Source organism: Ipomoea nil, unplaced genomic scaffold (genome assembly GCF_001879475.1).
Source record: "Ipomoea nil cultivar Tokyo-kokei standard unplaced genomic scaffold, Asagao_1.1 scaffold3321, whole genome shotgun sequence".
NCBI lineage: Eukaryota > Viridiplantae > Streptophyta > Magnoliopsida > Solanales > Convolvulaceae > Ipomoea > Ipomoea nil.
Window position 1 is genome coordinate 4,396,213 of NW_017619749.1, and position 15,196 is coordinate 4,411,408.

At 35.5% G+C, this 15,196-nt stretch overlaps 3 protein-coding genes across 5 annotated transcripts; all 3 read left to right on the forward strand.

The window, feature by feature from the left end:
• Positions 1 to 1,250: 1,250 nt before the first annotated feature.
• On the forward strand, positions 1,251 to 3,961 carry LOC109170126. The gene is made up of 3 exons (XM_019319095.1): positions 1,251 to 1,711; positions 2,961 to 3,041; positions 3,348 to 3,961. The coding sequence occupies exons 1-3, from the start codon at positions 1,553 to 1,555 to the stop codon at positions 3,747 to 3,749; spliced, it is 642 nt and encodes a 213-aa protein (XP_019174640.1). The 5' UTR covers positions 1,251 to 1,552; the 3' UTR covers positions 3,750 to 3,961.
• Positions 3,962 to 7,776: 3,815 nt separating this feature from the next.
• On the forward strand, positions 7,777 to 10,954 carry LOC109170129. 3 transcript variants are annotated; one of them, XM_019319099.1, is made up of 4 exons: positions 7,777 to 8,018; positions 8,304 to 8,360; positions 8,481 to 9,160; positions 10,491 to 10,954. In XM_019319099.1, the coding sequence occupies exons 3-4, from the start codon at positions 8,598 to 8,600 to the stop codon at positions 10,558 to 10,560; spliced, it is 633 nt and encodes a 210-aa protein (XP_019174644.1). In that variant the 5' UTR covers positions 7,777 to 8,018; positions 8,304 to 8,360; positions 8,481 to 8,597; the 3' UTR covers positions 10,561 to 10,954. The 3 variants fall into 3 exon arrangements, with proteins under 3 accessions (XP_019174644.1, XP_019174642.1, XP_019174643.1); XM_019319097.1 differs by lacking the exon at positions 8,304 to 8,360 and having other exon boundaries at positions 7,778 to 8,018; XM_019319098.1 differs by lacking the exons at positions 7,777 to 8,018; positions 8,304 to 8,360 and having other exon boundaries at positions 8,384 to 9,160.
• A 2,233-nt stretch (positions 10,955 to 13,187) lies between these two features.
• LOC109170128 (light-harvesting complex-like protein OHP2, chloroplastic) lies at positions 13,188 to 15,196 on the forward strand. Its single transcript, XM_019319096.1, has 2 exons — positions 13,188 to 13,738; positions 14,907 to 15,196. The coding sequence occupies exons 1-2, from the start codon at positions 13,212 to 13,214 to the stop codon at positions 15,019 to 15,021; spliced, it is 642 nt and encodes a 213-aa protein (XP_019174641.1). The 5' UTR covers positions 13,188 to 13,211; the 3' UTR covers positions 15,022 to 15,196.

Below are 15,196 nucleotides of genomic sequence, written 5' to 3' on the forward strand. Positions count from 1 at the left end.
GAATGTGAGGCCAACAAACAACAACATTGTTTGGCAATCAGCGGTTAGCGTTAGCCGATTAAGTTAGCGGTTAGTAAATAGCGAATTGTGTTAGCGGATTTGACTAGCGGATTGTAAAAAGATTTTGATAAAATTAACTGTTTAGATTAGCGGTTAACATGTAAAATGACCTAAAGGGTATACATATATTTAATAATAATAATAATAATAATAATAATAATGTTTAAAAAAATATAAAAAATAAAAAATAATGGGAAGCCACATAGGCTCTCCTTTTGTTTCCCCACTTATCTCACGTCGATGGGCAAGATTCTAATTAAGGAGCCGCTCCTTAATCAATGACCCCTTTTTGAGTTTCCAACAGTTAGTTTTTATTTTATTTTATGAGGGCGTTTTGGGGAAAGAGTCTTTCTTCGTAATGCCAAACGCTGCAAAATGCAGTGTTTGCAAAATTGGCAATTTGAAACAAATCGTTGCTTCAAACTGCCATTTAACCAAACAATAATTTTAGGTTAAAACACTAAAATGGTGGATTCGTCATTTACCAAACATGTCCAACATGAATAGGGATGACAATTTCCTCCGTCATCGACGGGAGAAAAGAAAAGAAAAAGTATATATCATTGCCATACGATTTGCATTGATTGGACATAAAAGAAAAGAAAAGAAAAATCGTCACCTTAAAACTAACGAATATACAAAACACCTTAAAAACACAAACCACGCAACTTAAGCACACAACAAAGCACATTAAGAACACAAACCACGCACCTAAAGTTTTAAAATGGGTCACCTTAAGTTTCACACAACTGACGTCTGACGCACCTTAAGCATACAAATCACACACCTTAAGAAGGAAAACAACGCACCTTAAGAAGAAAACTCATGCACCTTAAGTTTCAACAACTACTCACATTAAGCATAAACCCACGCACCTTAAGCACAAAAGTTACGCACCTTAAGCACAAAACACACGCACCTTAAGCAGAAAACTCACGCACCTTAAATTTGACCTAAATACAAAAATTATCAATTTGTCATCACATTTTTTTTAATAAAAATTTTGGTAATCCTGAACGTTGATTTAAGTAATATCAATGACTTATATTTAACCGTACAACCGCACCAGAACCTAATTATATATATATAATTTTTTTCTTTTTCTTGGACGATAGCCCAACAGCTAGATGACCTCCCACCCCAAGGCAACTAAGGCAGGTGCACACATTGGGCCAGAATCCAGAAACCTGACTCCTCACGATTACTACCATGTACCCGTCTCTCTCTCTCTCTCTCTCCGCGGGACGCTACCGCAACGTACAGCAAACAGACAACGCATATTCCCATTTCTATTTTGCTTTCCTCAGTTTTCACTTTTCAACACGCACCAAATTTCTCAATTCCTACACCACCCCCAAACCTTTCGCTGCGAAACTCGCCGGAATTCGGCTAACCCACCACCTGATTCCCTCCTCTCAAGACCCTTGTCTGGAGATCCAGCATATACCCACCAGGGGGAAGAGATAATTGAGATTTTCTTTTTTCCATTTCGATGGCGAAGAAGCGGAAGTCGCTGACGATGAGCCTGGACGAGGTGGATCGGACCATGTACTCCTCCTTCTGCAGCGCCGCTAACTCGCTTTCGCAGCTCTACACTCAATCCATGAACCAACAGAAGCTTTCCTTTCAAGCGGGTGAACGCGAAGGGCTGGTAATCCTCTGTCTCCCCATAAAGATAAAGATTATTTATGGGGGATTTCTTTATTATTTGGTGTGATTAGATTTGTTTTTGTTTTTGTTTTTTTAATAAATATTAATATTTTTTTTTTGTTGGAATTATCAAAACTTGTGCTTCTATTGGTACTCCATTAGTAAAAATGATAACTTCTTTGTTTTTCTATTAATCTGAATTAGTCTTGCTGTGGCGTTTTGTTCATATTTGAACAAAGTCTTTAGTTTTCGGATGTTATCCTCTTTTTAAGTTGAGGTTTTTATGCGCTCTCTGGTACTTGCCGACACATATCCCATAGGGTTCTTGAGTGCTATCCCTTAGAAATTTCTGTAAGCATTACAGAGGAATATTAAATTCTAAGCTTGGTTTTACCCAGATGTGGGGTGGAACTTTTGTTAATATGACAAGTTTCACTCTTCTAGTTTTAACTAGTCTTAGCAAGAACTAGAGCACATTTGCATTAGGTTCTTGAATGATTGACTATAGCCTTTTTTCTGTTTTAAACTTGGAAGTTCCTTGTAAATACGCTTTTTAGTTTCTCCCATTTTGTTATTATATTGAGATTGAGATGTAGAAAACATATTTGTCATCCAACATTCATCTAATGTGTGGTGTCATATGAAATCGAATTATCTTGTCATGCCAAGTTGTACTTGTCTTCTTGAAGGTAAAATGTTGACATAATGATAAGAGTTTGGGGAGGCTAAACACCTAAACCTTATTTTGGTCTTGCCATAATTGGGAATATAACTATCTCCTCTAGTGTAACCTATCAACATGTTTAGCATACAATGCATGATAATGACCACCTAAGGGAGCTGTCATCTTTGACTTTGTGGTGTTCAAACGTGGAAGTTTACCCTAGTGGATACTTGAAACAGTATGGATTGTAAATTGGAACTCATTTATAGTGCTATTGGGGTATTTGGTTCATATTTCATTTGGGTTTTTGTGATTGGATTTCAGTATGCACTTCTATGTAAAGATGGTTTGAGAATGTATTTTAGCGATGATATTTGCCCCACATTCTGCCTTTTGTTTGTTAGCAATTTTGGATCCTGAAGAGAAGTTTGGTAACTTGTCACATGGCTACAAATGACTTTATTTCTGTTGTCAATTGACTTTTAATTTTTTTTTTCTCAATCTATCATGAAAGATTTATCTTTTACTATGTAAAGGAACTAAACTAAGTCTAGCTTGTTTTGGTTATTCTCTAAATATATAATAGGAGAAGTTGTACCAGTGGATCTTGAGGCTACAAGAGGGAGGATCAAGAGTAACCACAGTTGACATTCTCAATTACCTTCAGGTTTTTCTTTTTTTTTTTTACAAATTCTGTTACCGTTTTGTTTGTAGAAAAGATTGATTCTGTTTTTTATACACTTTGAGTATTTGTTTGCCAATGGACCTGAGGAAACATTCATGTTAATAAATGTTAATTGCACTTTGAGCAGTAATACCCTCTATGAGATAATTTACGTGGACCTGATGCTATGGATTTACTGCTGTCGTATAATAGTTTTTTTTTTTTTAAAAAAATTAAATATTCTGTAACATCTTACCTTATCATGTGTGTAAGCATTTACTTATTTATCTGCTTTTTTCCTTATAATAGTCAGAATTAAACAACTATGGTGAGGAGCAATCCATGTCGCCCAGGCCTCCATTCCAGAACCCACATTCACAGCCAATGCCTGTTGCAAACTCTGGCTTCCCGGTGTCTTTGGGCTCAACTGGTGTTCCATCTGCTGGGCAGGGGATTCGACCCGATCATTATGATCAACAACCAAAGAATTATGTTTTCTCAAATGCTTTGTCAAGTCCTGTTCGGCGAAGCCTGCAAAACTATCACATTGCTCAGGGAGACTACTACGCGAATGAAGGTCCTACTGCAAATGGAATAAAGCACGACGAACCAAACTTCCAAGTGCACAATAGGGACTCTAATGGCTATAACTCTAACGATGCCTCCATGGATATGCATGCCGAAAGTCCAGTTCATGAAGCTCCTTATTGAAGAATTCCTTAATTGTAATGTCGCTAGAAGCTGCAATTTCTTTAGAATTAGCAAGTAGAAATGACATGGTTGCTTCATTTCTAGGGTTGCTAGTGCTATTGTGATTTGGGTAATTGGGTGTAGGGGGGAAGAAAGATTAAAGAAAGTGGGAAAAATCAATGTATGTAGCAAAACACCAAATTTGTGGAATACAATGTTGTTTTTCCCTGATTTTTATGTTTGCTAAATGCTTCATAAGTAGGTGCCTATCCTTATCCTTGCAAATTTCTCACTTTCAAAAATGGATCTCATTTGACATCATCAAATTTGTAATTTCTCCACTATTATAAATCTCTCTTATTTTAAAATATAGATTTCATTTCATATTATAATAAAATAATAATTCCGGAAAGAAGTCCGCTCTTCGGTCATCTATAATAGAAGCGAAACAGCTACTGCAGACAGGACTTAGGGGTAGGCCACTCTGTGCTCCTTTTTCATTTTCTTCTAATAATTCGACCTATCCAGAAAAATTGTCGGCCTACGAATGTGGTTTCGATCCTTCCGGTGATGCCAGAAGTCGTTTTGATATACGCTTTTATCTTGATATGAAGTGGCTAATCACTAGGATCTTTCAACTCATGGTCGAATGTGAACAAGGAAGAAGCAGTCTTAGCTGCAGTTACCGGGAGACAACGCATTTATCGAGAAAAAAAAGGAAGGATCAAGAATGTTCTATATTTTAGGAGCTAGATCAGTTGTTGGCAGGGGGTCTCTTCCGAATTGAATGAATAGATTGCCACTGCGTCTGATTCGAGTGTCTCCGTTATCCGTTCCGCTATTGAGGTTGCCAAACTTCTGCTTTATTGATATGATATTAAACGTAAAAAAAAAAAAAAGTATGAGCGTAACGACAAAAGCTGTCATTAGTAAATTTACTAGCCACCTTATTTTACCCCAATGTCATATTTGTTGGAATAAGGCTAACTTAAGAATCTGTGAATGAGTTGCTGCTTCTTTACGTTTCCTCTTACCATTTACCAAAATTTCAACATGTCAGCATTATATTAAGACCAACAAATTGCAGAAAAATGGCATTGGAGGGTCCAAGGTCCTTTTAGCCAATACTCGATGCTCTCTCAAGATAGGATTTTGAAATGAAAAGCAGCTCAGTTGTCATCATCTACTAAGTATTTTTACAATAGACAAAGACGTTATTATACATTTTTTACACATCAACTCATAATATTTTAATTTTCGCAACATCAATTCTTAAATTTTATGTAGTATGCTTATGTATAAGTAAGTCAAAAGAATTTGAGTTAATTATCGAAATGGTCCATTGACTATAGCGAAATTACCAATTTGGTTCTTGACTATTTTTTTTACCAATTAAGTCCCTCAACTTTAAAATTTTTAACCAATTTGGTCCTCCGTTTGTTTGACCGTTAGTCAACCGTTAACTTGGAACTAAATTGATAATTTTGCTATAGTCAAGGGACCATTTTGTTAATTAACTCAAAGAATTTTAAAAGGTGGTTGCCCCCCACAGTCCCTAACCTACTATCATATTTAAGAACTTTAACAATAAAATCTCCATTTAAGAGATTTCGAAAATGATTGCACTCCAATCCTAAGAAGCTCTCTTGTTCTTTAAATTTCTCAAAAATTAGTCAACTAGTTGAATTATACCGCACATCAGAAATCTTTCCACCCTAACCAACAATGGTGATTGATCATCAAATACATATATTGTGAAAAGTGATTAGTCTTTCCTTAGAGGCTACTGCCCAACCAAAGGAATCCCAGGACATATATATGCAACTTGTTAGATAGGGCTTTATGGGGGTACCATAGGCCATAGCTCAACAAATTGATTGATTTAATTGTTTAGGCACCAAGAATTTGGGACCTCTCACCTCTCTTTTCCTTGCCAGACAAATGGCCTTTAATTTGCCTATCTAATATCTATCTGCATTGGTTTACTTACCCCACCACGGTGTAGCTGCCTATGGAACTACAAAATGATCATATCCTCCTTTTGACCAGTTGGTAAGCCAAGAGAATTTGGACATACAGCTGTTAATTATGCCCAAAACAATATTATCTTAATATCTTTAGACGATGAAGATACATTTGTTCCTGGGAAAATGTTAGGACTTTTATTGGATCCATCAAATAATTGAATGGAGCCAAGAACAAATCAAACTTAACCCAAAATTTATTGTGTTTATGCACAAATTATTTTAAAAATTACAACATAATATTATTCTTTTAAAAATACGAATTAACAATATCATTGAATCATACTTGATAGTTTATGATTGATTATTGGTTAAGGTTATAAAGCGTGTTTCACTTATGACACATTTTTGAATCATACTTGATAATTTATGATTGATTATTGGTTAAGGTCATAAAACATGTTTTGCTTATAACGCAGTTTTAAATCGTGGTTGAGATTTTTTCATAAAATCAAAATTTATGATGATGGGTTAAAAGAGAGTTGCTTATAAATTGTACACCCAAAATGAGGAAGCAAACAAAAGAAAGCTTTCCACTTTAATTGCTTATCAAAAAAAATTTAAAAACAAAAATCCACTCCCACCTAACTGTAATAAACAAATGCTTTTGTGGTAATTTCACAAATTGTTGTAATTAAATATTAGTATCATATCACTTCACTGTTCATAATCATTTTTAGTACATGCATTATCCCTCTTTTTAAATAAAAATAAATAAATTAAACGCATTGCCATAATCAATAAATCCAAAAATAAAGTTAAAATGTCTATTGTAGTCTCTCTATGTTTGAATACATTACTTAAACCATAGCTCATAAAGGACATACTACCTATACAATAATTATTCATGCTTTAGTCAAAATTAGCTTTTCATCAGGCATGATATATATATATACATTGCTTAAACCATAGCTCATAAAAGACATACTACCTATACAATAATTACTCATGCTTTAGTCAAAATTAGCTTTTCATTAGACATGCTATATATATAGAGAGAAATAGGTTAAAATGTGGTTACTGTTTTCCATGCGGTCGTGCGAATATGCTAGAGTCTTGGATGATAACAGATCAGAGTCATCAGACGGATGGAATACAATGCAGATGAGAAAAAACGCGGGGTTATTTCATAATTTTGGTGATAACGTATGTTTTGGTGGTGCATTAAAAGTGTTGTTGAGTGGTGCACAGATGAGTGCTCAGTGGTAAAGTAGTCATTTCATCTGCCTAATGTATAATTCTTCATATTTCTTCCTTGTATATGCAACTTTGGGCATCAGATTCACTTAATTGCTTAATCCCTAATGAAATTTTGTTCTTCGAGTGGATTTAGGGATTAAGCAATTAAGTGAATCTGATGCCCGAAGTCGCATACAATAGAGAAATACGAAGAATTATACATTAGGCAGATAAAATGACTACTTTACCATTTCATTTAAAGTCCAATTTACCGTAATTTGACGAAAGGACCTCAATTGAAAAGAAATTGAAAGTCAAGGGACGTAAAATGTTCAAATTAAAAATCGAGGACTAATGTTGGAAAATCAATATAGTCGAAGGACTATTGCTGGAATTAACTCTATTACATAACAAAAGCTAATATTCTTTTTATATAAGTGTAAGGATACTATAGACACAATATACACTTTTATGCATATAAATTAGAATAATGCTATTTTTTTCCTTATTATTTTACTTTATAACAAAATTATTTTTATTCATTGATTACAATATTATATAAATTAGTTGACCAAATATAAATAGAATCAATCAAATGTTATTGCGTAGAATAATGCAAATAAGCGAAGAAATGTAACATTACTGAATAAATTATAAATAAACAAGATAAGCTAGAGTGATCCTCAATTTTTTTTTTGAATGCAGAGTGATCCTCAATTTATTTCTTCATAAAGTCTATGATATAATCTGAATTATTAAGAATATTTCTTCATAAAGTCTAAGATATAATATGAGTTATTAAGAATAAAAATGATTAAATAGGGGGCATGAGTATGAGTATCACGCGCCAGACAGTGGGTGGCTGGGTGCCCCTGCCCCTCCGCTTAAGTTTGAGTTTGTTTTGAGCTTCATCTGAATGAATTCGGGGGGATTCAGACGCACATGTAGCTCCTCTGTATCTACGCTCTGTGTATGTGTGAATGTACCACCGCACATGCTATATATCTTCATCCACAAACTGACATTACATTACATATCGCTGTTTTGTCGCCGGTCCGGTGAAGTGTCACCGGAATTTCTCAGATCCGTAATCTTCTTCTCCTTTGCTATTATAATTCTCTATGCGTATTAAATATTAATCGACAACTTCCTTATTGTTTTGTGCCTTCTGAATCGCCAGATTGCTCTTTTTGCGTTAACTTAATAGCAATGGAAATGTTAAGTTGTGAGTCTGTTGTATTGATCTTCATGTCGATGTATTTATGCAGAAGCTTATAGTGAAGTTGAATAATTTGTTGATTAATGAGTGTAATTTTTTAATACTCCGTATTATAATATATTGTTAAAATTATACCTATGGTTGGTTATATAGGTTTACTTCCGAATCGGATCAAGTTGGAGGAACTCCTTATATTAATACTGATAGTCGGTAGAATGTTGCATTCCATATTGGAATATTTTAATTTCTCTAAGGATATTTCATGCTAGTATGCTTTGTTTATCTCTAAATTGCCGTGCTTGCTGATTTGTTCGAATTGGTTGTTTTTAGGATTCTTTGTTTGTCCCATTGGACTGCCTTCTGCGGCAGTAAAGGGTCACGGGTAGTTTTAAAGCTAAGGGAGTTGCTGAATACCAAAGTATTTGGATGCTGACTGGATGAGAACTGATGTTATTGGCAGTAGAAGGAGGAGGTTTCTTCTCTTCTTCAGCTTCTGGGTATAGCAAAGGCCTTGCTCTTCTTCTTTTGGGTCAGAAAAATGAAGAAAAGCCAATGAAAGTTACGCCGTGGAACCAGTACCAGTTGGTGGATCAAGAAACTGAGTCTGATCTTCAACTGGCTTCCTGCAAGAATAGGCTTGTTAGCGGTTGCGCTTCCTTAGTCTGTTTTGGTGGTGCCGCCGCTGAACTTGATAACCCATCTCCCCTTAAGGTTGATTCTACTCAGCACCAAGAAGTCTCACAATCAATCTGTTCTCCTTCTGGGAAGGGAAATGATGAAATTAATTCTGCTAGTCTTGTGAAAGATGGCAATACCTCTGTTGAGGGTGCCCTTAAAAGTTGCTTAAAGAAAGCTGCAAATAGCATAGCAGTTTCTGGTGAAAGTACTGATGAATATGAGGCATTATGTGAAAAGAGTAATGATGTCTCTGGTCATACTGAGAGAAGGAAAGTACAATGGACAGATTCATCTGGTGGTGAGCTTTTTGAGGTCCGGGAATTTGAGCTTAGGTATGAATTCCAGATCCTTCAATATTCTTTCAAGTGCAAATAAGTTCATAATATTTATCTTGCTTATTGCTGAACTTTGTTGGTACTTTCTTATTGTTAAGACTTATGAGACTGCTTAGGAACTACTTCATGTTAAATATATGTGTTTGGGACTTGTGAAGGTTTTATTGTGAACCATGTAGAGAGGGGAAATATATTCTGATATAATAAATCTGCATTTTGGCACACACTAAAGAGCATCACACTCAGTGTTGCTTTTATAGATGGCTGATTGGCTATACTTTTACGGAGAGGCAAATTATTGAACAAGTTGAGCTTTGGGTTATTGTTAACTTGTTTGTTACCACCTAAGAAGTATGATTTTTCTAGTGAACAGCATATTTGTACCAATATATCTCAAAAACTGTTTTCTCTCTGAAGTGTTCTCAATCTGCATTTTTGGAAACAAAATTTGTCTCTGTAAATTAACACTTCTTGGGCACACGAAAACTCTCTTTCAGGTCATTTCATTGTGATTAAGGACATCTGTAAAGATATAGATTTTAGTTTGCAAATTGGAAACTTTGTGAGTCATTGGAAATAGTGAAATACTGACTTGGCTTTATAGCAGCAGATATAGAATTTGCATATAATAATTGGTTTCTTCCATTTACAATATGATACAAACATATAAATGACCTCATAATTTTCTATAATGTTTTACTTTTATGTGCATTTCCATGCTTCAGTTGTGCTGATAATGCATTTGATCAGATTTGTGGTTTGGTGGTCACATCATCTCCATTTTTTCTTGTAGACAAAACCAAGGGCATGTGTATTTCCTTCAATAACATGAAGCTCCTTTAGCTGGCTCATGCTGCCAATACTTGGAGCTTCTCCACTTGATAAAAATTAATTGAGTGTTGGCACATGGGTCATTCCAGGATCTGGAATCTTTTGGTGCCTTTTTCTCTTCCCTGTTCCCATAAAGTGGACTTCAAGTTGTTATTTGCTAATATTTTTTTTTGTGATATCATGCTACCCCAGAACGAACTAATAGGGGTGCACTCTTTCCACGAGTATGTTTCTTTGATTTTGAGCCGCCTTAGGCCTGGTATTTCATCTTTGGCAAACGAATTTTAAAGTTAATTATAACAGAAAAATACCAGCATTCTGAAAATGACTGATTTACTGTTTCTGCAAACTATGGCATGTGGGTGATATATACTTTACATTTGAAAACTATAAAAATGATGCATTATAGTATTATACGCTACGCTTGAAATGGCGGGCTTGGAAGGAAATATCTATTGTCCCACAACTTATCATTTAGTTGTGGCGGTGATTGCAGTGACGAAGACGAATCAGATGATGAATTTGATAGCAGGAGCCAGAGGACTTGCTTGTGCAAGATTATGTAGTTTGACCATGTTTGAGGTTGTAAATGAGGTTCAGTCGCTCCCTCCCTTGGATAGGATAGGAAGGAAACTTGCCCGACATTTGAACTAAGAAGCCTCTGAGGGATCCAAGGATGCAAGAGACAAGTTTCATAATCTCTTCCCATTCTTTTTTGCTGACTGATCAATTGTGTCTGTCTGTTGTATTCAATTGCTTGAATATCATGTTGTGTTACTGTTCATTTCCTTGTCTTTTTTTCTTTTCTTTTTTTGACAATTCCTTGTCTTTATTATATATCCTGTTTATATAATATATTCTCATTTATTTCAAAAGCCACACCCTTCTTTTCTTTCCTGGTCAGAGGATGAATCATTTTCTTTTTTAAATACAGAATATTTTAACGATTGAGATATTTAATTTTGAGGGAATATTCTACTTTGTCTTATGATATGATTACATATTTTTAGAATAGAAATGCGGAGGAATATAATATTCAATTACAAAAAGCAAAAGAAACTCAATTATTATTATATGAACAATGTTAAATGTTTTCACAACAATCATTTCACTTTTTGTCATTCTCTAATTTTACATTTTGGGAACTCATTTCACATTTTGTCATTCTCTAATTTTACATTTTGGGAACTAAGAGGATCCCCTGGGAAGTTTTGATGAATGGACCGCTTGGTGGAAATTACATGTACTCCTGAAATGGAAGAGTTTTGTTTGAAGAGTTCTCAATGATATTTTGCCCACCATCACATTTAGTTTTAAAGAGGGTAGGCATTGATCCCGCATGTCCCAAATGTGGCCTTGGACATGAAACTATTATGCATGCATTATTGTTGTGTGAACTATCTTCTCTAGTTTGGCATGTGTCTGCCGTGTCAAATATATCACTTGCTGCCGAAACTTTTACATTATGGATGCAAAATATTTTACGATCTCAACCTAAGGAAATTGTGGAAATTATTGTGGCAGTTCTTTATCAAATTTGGAGAGCCAGAAACCAGTTAGTTTGGGAGAAATCTCTACCGCCGCCGAGTACTATGTGGAAGCAGGCGTCCTCGGCATTGAATAGTTGGCAGCAAGTCCACCGGCGGCATCAACAACATCAGCTCCCAGACGAGTCGGCGCAACCGCCATTGCACCCCAGATGTTATGGTGTGGTCCTCCCGGCTGCTAGTGGTGGTAAGCTATCGTATTGATTCTCCCCCCTAATGGATGAGTCTTTAGCCTGTAAGGAAGCGTTATCTTGGTTGAAAGATTGGAATGTGGATGCAATTGATTTGTTTACTGATTGTTCGGAGTTACGAAGCAGCCTCTTATCAGCACACGCACCGACTATATCCTATGTCGGGATTGTTATTAACAAATGTAGAGTTGCTATGTAATCATTTAATTACTGTTTTGTTAGTTTAGTTCCTAGAGCCTTGAATTTACATGTTCATACTCTTGCTGCAACAGCCTCTTTTCAGGCTACATCGCTGTACTGGGACTCTGTCCCTCCTGACTCTATTATTGCTTTCATTCATTAATATATTGCAACATTATTTTCAAAAAAAAAAAAAAAAGATTTGAAAAAAAAAATCACATTAAGGTGTGTCAAAATTGTATGATTTTTGTAGGGGTAAAAACATGTCCTTTTAAAAAAAATAATAAATATTATTCTTAAAGTTTGAAAGGCAAGTAGATAAATCAATGTAAGTTATCTTTGGCCCTGATTGGCTATTTGGTAACCTAATTTGTTTATAGGTCTATAAGTCAATTTTGATTTATTTAACTACTATTAGCTGTTTGACGTGATTAAACATTTAATATATTACAGGGCGTTTGGTTGGAGGGGTGGAATTATGTGGAAAAAGAATTGTAATTCCATGAGAGTTGAATTACTGGGAATAAAGTGGAAATTTAAATTCCAGTGTTTGGTTGACAAGAATAAAATTACCGAGAATTTCAATTCCAATGTTTGGTATACATGGGAATTGAAAGGGAATAAGTAGTATAAAGTCAAAAATGTCCATTATTGTTGTTAGACATTAATTTTAGATTAAAAAAAGAAAGGGTAATTTTGACTTATCACTATCTTTTTTTCCCAGGAATTAAAATACCAGGGGGACATGGGATTTTAATTCCATGAAAATGGGGAATTGCAATTCCATGGAATTGCAATTTCCTCCAACCAAACTACGGAATTTAATGACCTTTGGAATTAGGTGAGAATTAAGTGGGAAGGGAATTTAAAATCCCTCCAACCAAACGCCGTGTAAGTGTTTGATTAATTAATTTTTTGTAACAACTTATTGCTTCAAAAAGTAAAAATTTTAAAAACTGGTCAAAACAATTTTTTGATCAACTTTGTTGAGAAAGTCAGTTTACATGTAATCAACTATCAATTACATCTCCCTATAATCAACTAATGCTATCAGAAATAGTCAAACTTACTAACCTAATCAGCTTATAACTAACCATTATTTACCAAACTCTCCATATATCTAATCAACTCAAATAATTCAACAGTTTGATAAACTTAGTGATGTTATCCATACTAAAATATATAATTGACTGGAGTGGGAGAGGATTGTGGCGTTTAAGGATAAAGTTGAAATTTGAGGAATAAGAACTTGATGTAGTAGCATAGTTTTTGGTTGTTTTGTAGTGTTGGGTTGGGCAGATGTTATCCACAAATCAGCAGCATGAAGTTTCTGATAACTATTTGACCAAACAACTTTCCTGTCATCCACTTACTCCATCGTCTTCCTCTGCGGTGCCAAGAATCAAGAAAATGTCAGTGGCATCATCGTCTTCATTCCCATGCATCAAATTCCCAAACCGATCGGTGGTACAATCGCCGCCAGCAACTCCCTCTTCTTCTTCCTCCTATACTTTTATGAGATTCTGTGTATCCAAGCCACCCGCACTTAACATAAGGAACTCTCAAGCTGAAGGCCCTTTCAGAAGACCCGTGGCTCCTTCCCCTCCCACGCCTGTAAAGCCGGTCCCGCCTTCCGCTTCTCCGCCGCCGCCGCCGAGTGCTCCTCCCAAGGCGGCGGCTGTTGAGGACAAGAGTGTGGTTACCCTGGAGTTTCAGCGCCAGAAGGCTAAGGAATTGCAGGAATACTTCAAACAGAAGAAGCTAGACGATGCTAATCAAGGCCCCTTCTTTGGGTTTATTGGCAAGAATGAAATCGCCAATGGCAGGTACTCAATACATCAATTCTTTCTTTCTTCTACTCTTCAACTGGAGATATATTGGCTGCATCACAATAAAAATACCATTTTTGCTCTTCACTTCATCTGATTATGTTTTAAAGCCTAAAATTGGGATTATTTGATTTGTTCTACTGTAAGGATTTCAATCTCTGATAGAAATTTGGGGCTTGGAATGGAATACAAATCATATGATTTCTTTCTTCATGTTGCCAAATGTTTGGAAATGCTTAGGAATGATTCTGCTAAGATGATGTTGAGTGTTTATAGGCCATGTTTGCATGATTTCTATAAAGGTGAAAGAAGTCATTCAATCTTGTAACATCAGTGATGCTAAAAGGCTGGCAAAAGATCTCAAACCTTAATTAGACAAGAGTTCCAACAAGTATAAGTACATCCGAACCAGTTATTAATCGAACATTGGCTGCACATATGACTAAAGTTAGAAAGAGTTCATAGTGCAAGAAGCTGAAGTTGGTCTGAATTGTAAGATTGGTGCAGATTTTCGAGCTTCAAAGAATTCAGAGTTCTAATCTGTGTGGTCATGATCTGCGAGACCTTTTCTATTTTATGATACCACATGCTTGTAATCATTAAGATGAGGTTCTTTTATGGTTTTCATGGCACAGGATTACAGAAATATGTATTTAAAACGTTAAGAGATCCAGTACCTTATTGAAAGGGCAACTTGCTTGAAAAGGACTTTAGATAGTAGTGACCAGCTTCTCAGCCGATGTGTCATCTGACTTGGGTACCCGAGAGTGCTTCATAATATGATGCATATAAACAGCCTTCTCTTCATTTGGACATGATTCACATTGATTCGAGGAATCTTCTCCTCACCAAAGCCCCGTGCCTGCCCCAAATGACAGGATTTTTATTACTGTACATGCCTATAAACTACAATTCATTAACAAAAGCAATAAAGATATGCTTACTTATTCTGCAATGCATTCATATGCTGTTTCTGAGAGCAAATGCTGTTTCCTCTACACTTTAAACCATTCTGTGCAGTTCTCAAAGGTTGTTTTAGAATTGAATGGTTATTCTGGTTCTGCTTATATATGATTCTTTCAATTCTTTCCAATCTTGGTTAGTTTCCCTTTCCTACAATATCACAATAACTTCTCTTTCCACATGTCGTACATTTGTTGAGCAGATGGGCGATGTTTGGTTTTGCTGTTGGGATGTTGACGGAGTACGCTACAGGCTCTGACTTTGTTGATCAAGTTAAGATTCTACTTTCGAATTTCGGGATTCTAGACTTGGAATGAGACCATGCTTATCATCAATCAAGCCTACCTACTCTCTCTACCTTCTGCTGTAATATCCAATATTTCATGTAATCTTTTTTCTTTTAGTCATCCATTTTTATGTGCTTGTTCAATGTATAAACACTATCAATTCCTTTTTCTTCAGAAAGTACACAAATTTTGTTCTTCTTTGCCA

What these genes read in the sequence shown, in the direction of transcription:
- LOC109170126 (XM_019319095.1), top strand. Translation starts at nt 1,553, where the DNA reads ATGGCGAAGAAGCGGAAGTCGCTGACGATGAGCCTGGACGAGGTGGAT. An exon ending in CGGGTGAACGCGAAGGGCTG is followed by an intron (nt 1,712 to 2,960) that starts GTAATCCTCTGT and finishes AATATATAATAG; the next exon opens with GAGAAGTTGTACCAGTGGAT. An exon ending in ACATTCTCAATTACCTTCAG is followed by an intron (nt 3,042 to 3,347) that starts GTTTTTCTTTTT and finishes TCCTTATAATAG; the next exon opens with TCAGAATTAAACAACTATGG.
- LOC109170128 (XM_019319096.1), top strand. Translation starts at nt 13,212, where the DNA reads ATGTTATCCACAAATCAGCAGCATGAAGTTTCTGATAACTATTTGACC. An exon ending in AATGAAATCGCCAATGGCAG is followed by an intron (nt 13,739 to 14,906) that starts GTACTCAATACA and finishes TTTGTTGAGCAG; the next exon opens with ATGGGCGATGTTTGGTTTTG.
- LOC109170129 (XM_019319099.1), top strand. Translation starts at nt 8,598, where the DNA reads ATGTTATTGGCAGTAGAAGGAGGAGGTTTCTTCTCTTCTTCAGCTTCT. An exon ending in GTCCGGGAATTTGAGCTTAG is followed by an intron (nt 9,161 to 10,490) that starts GTATGAATTCCA and finishes CGGTGATTGCAG; the next exon opens with TGACGAAGACGAATCAGATG.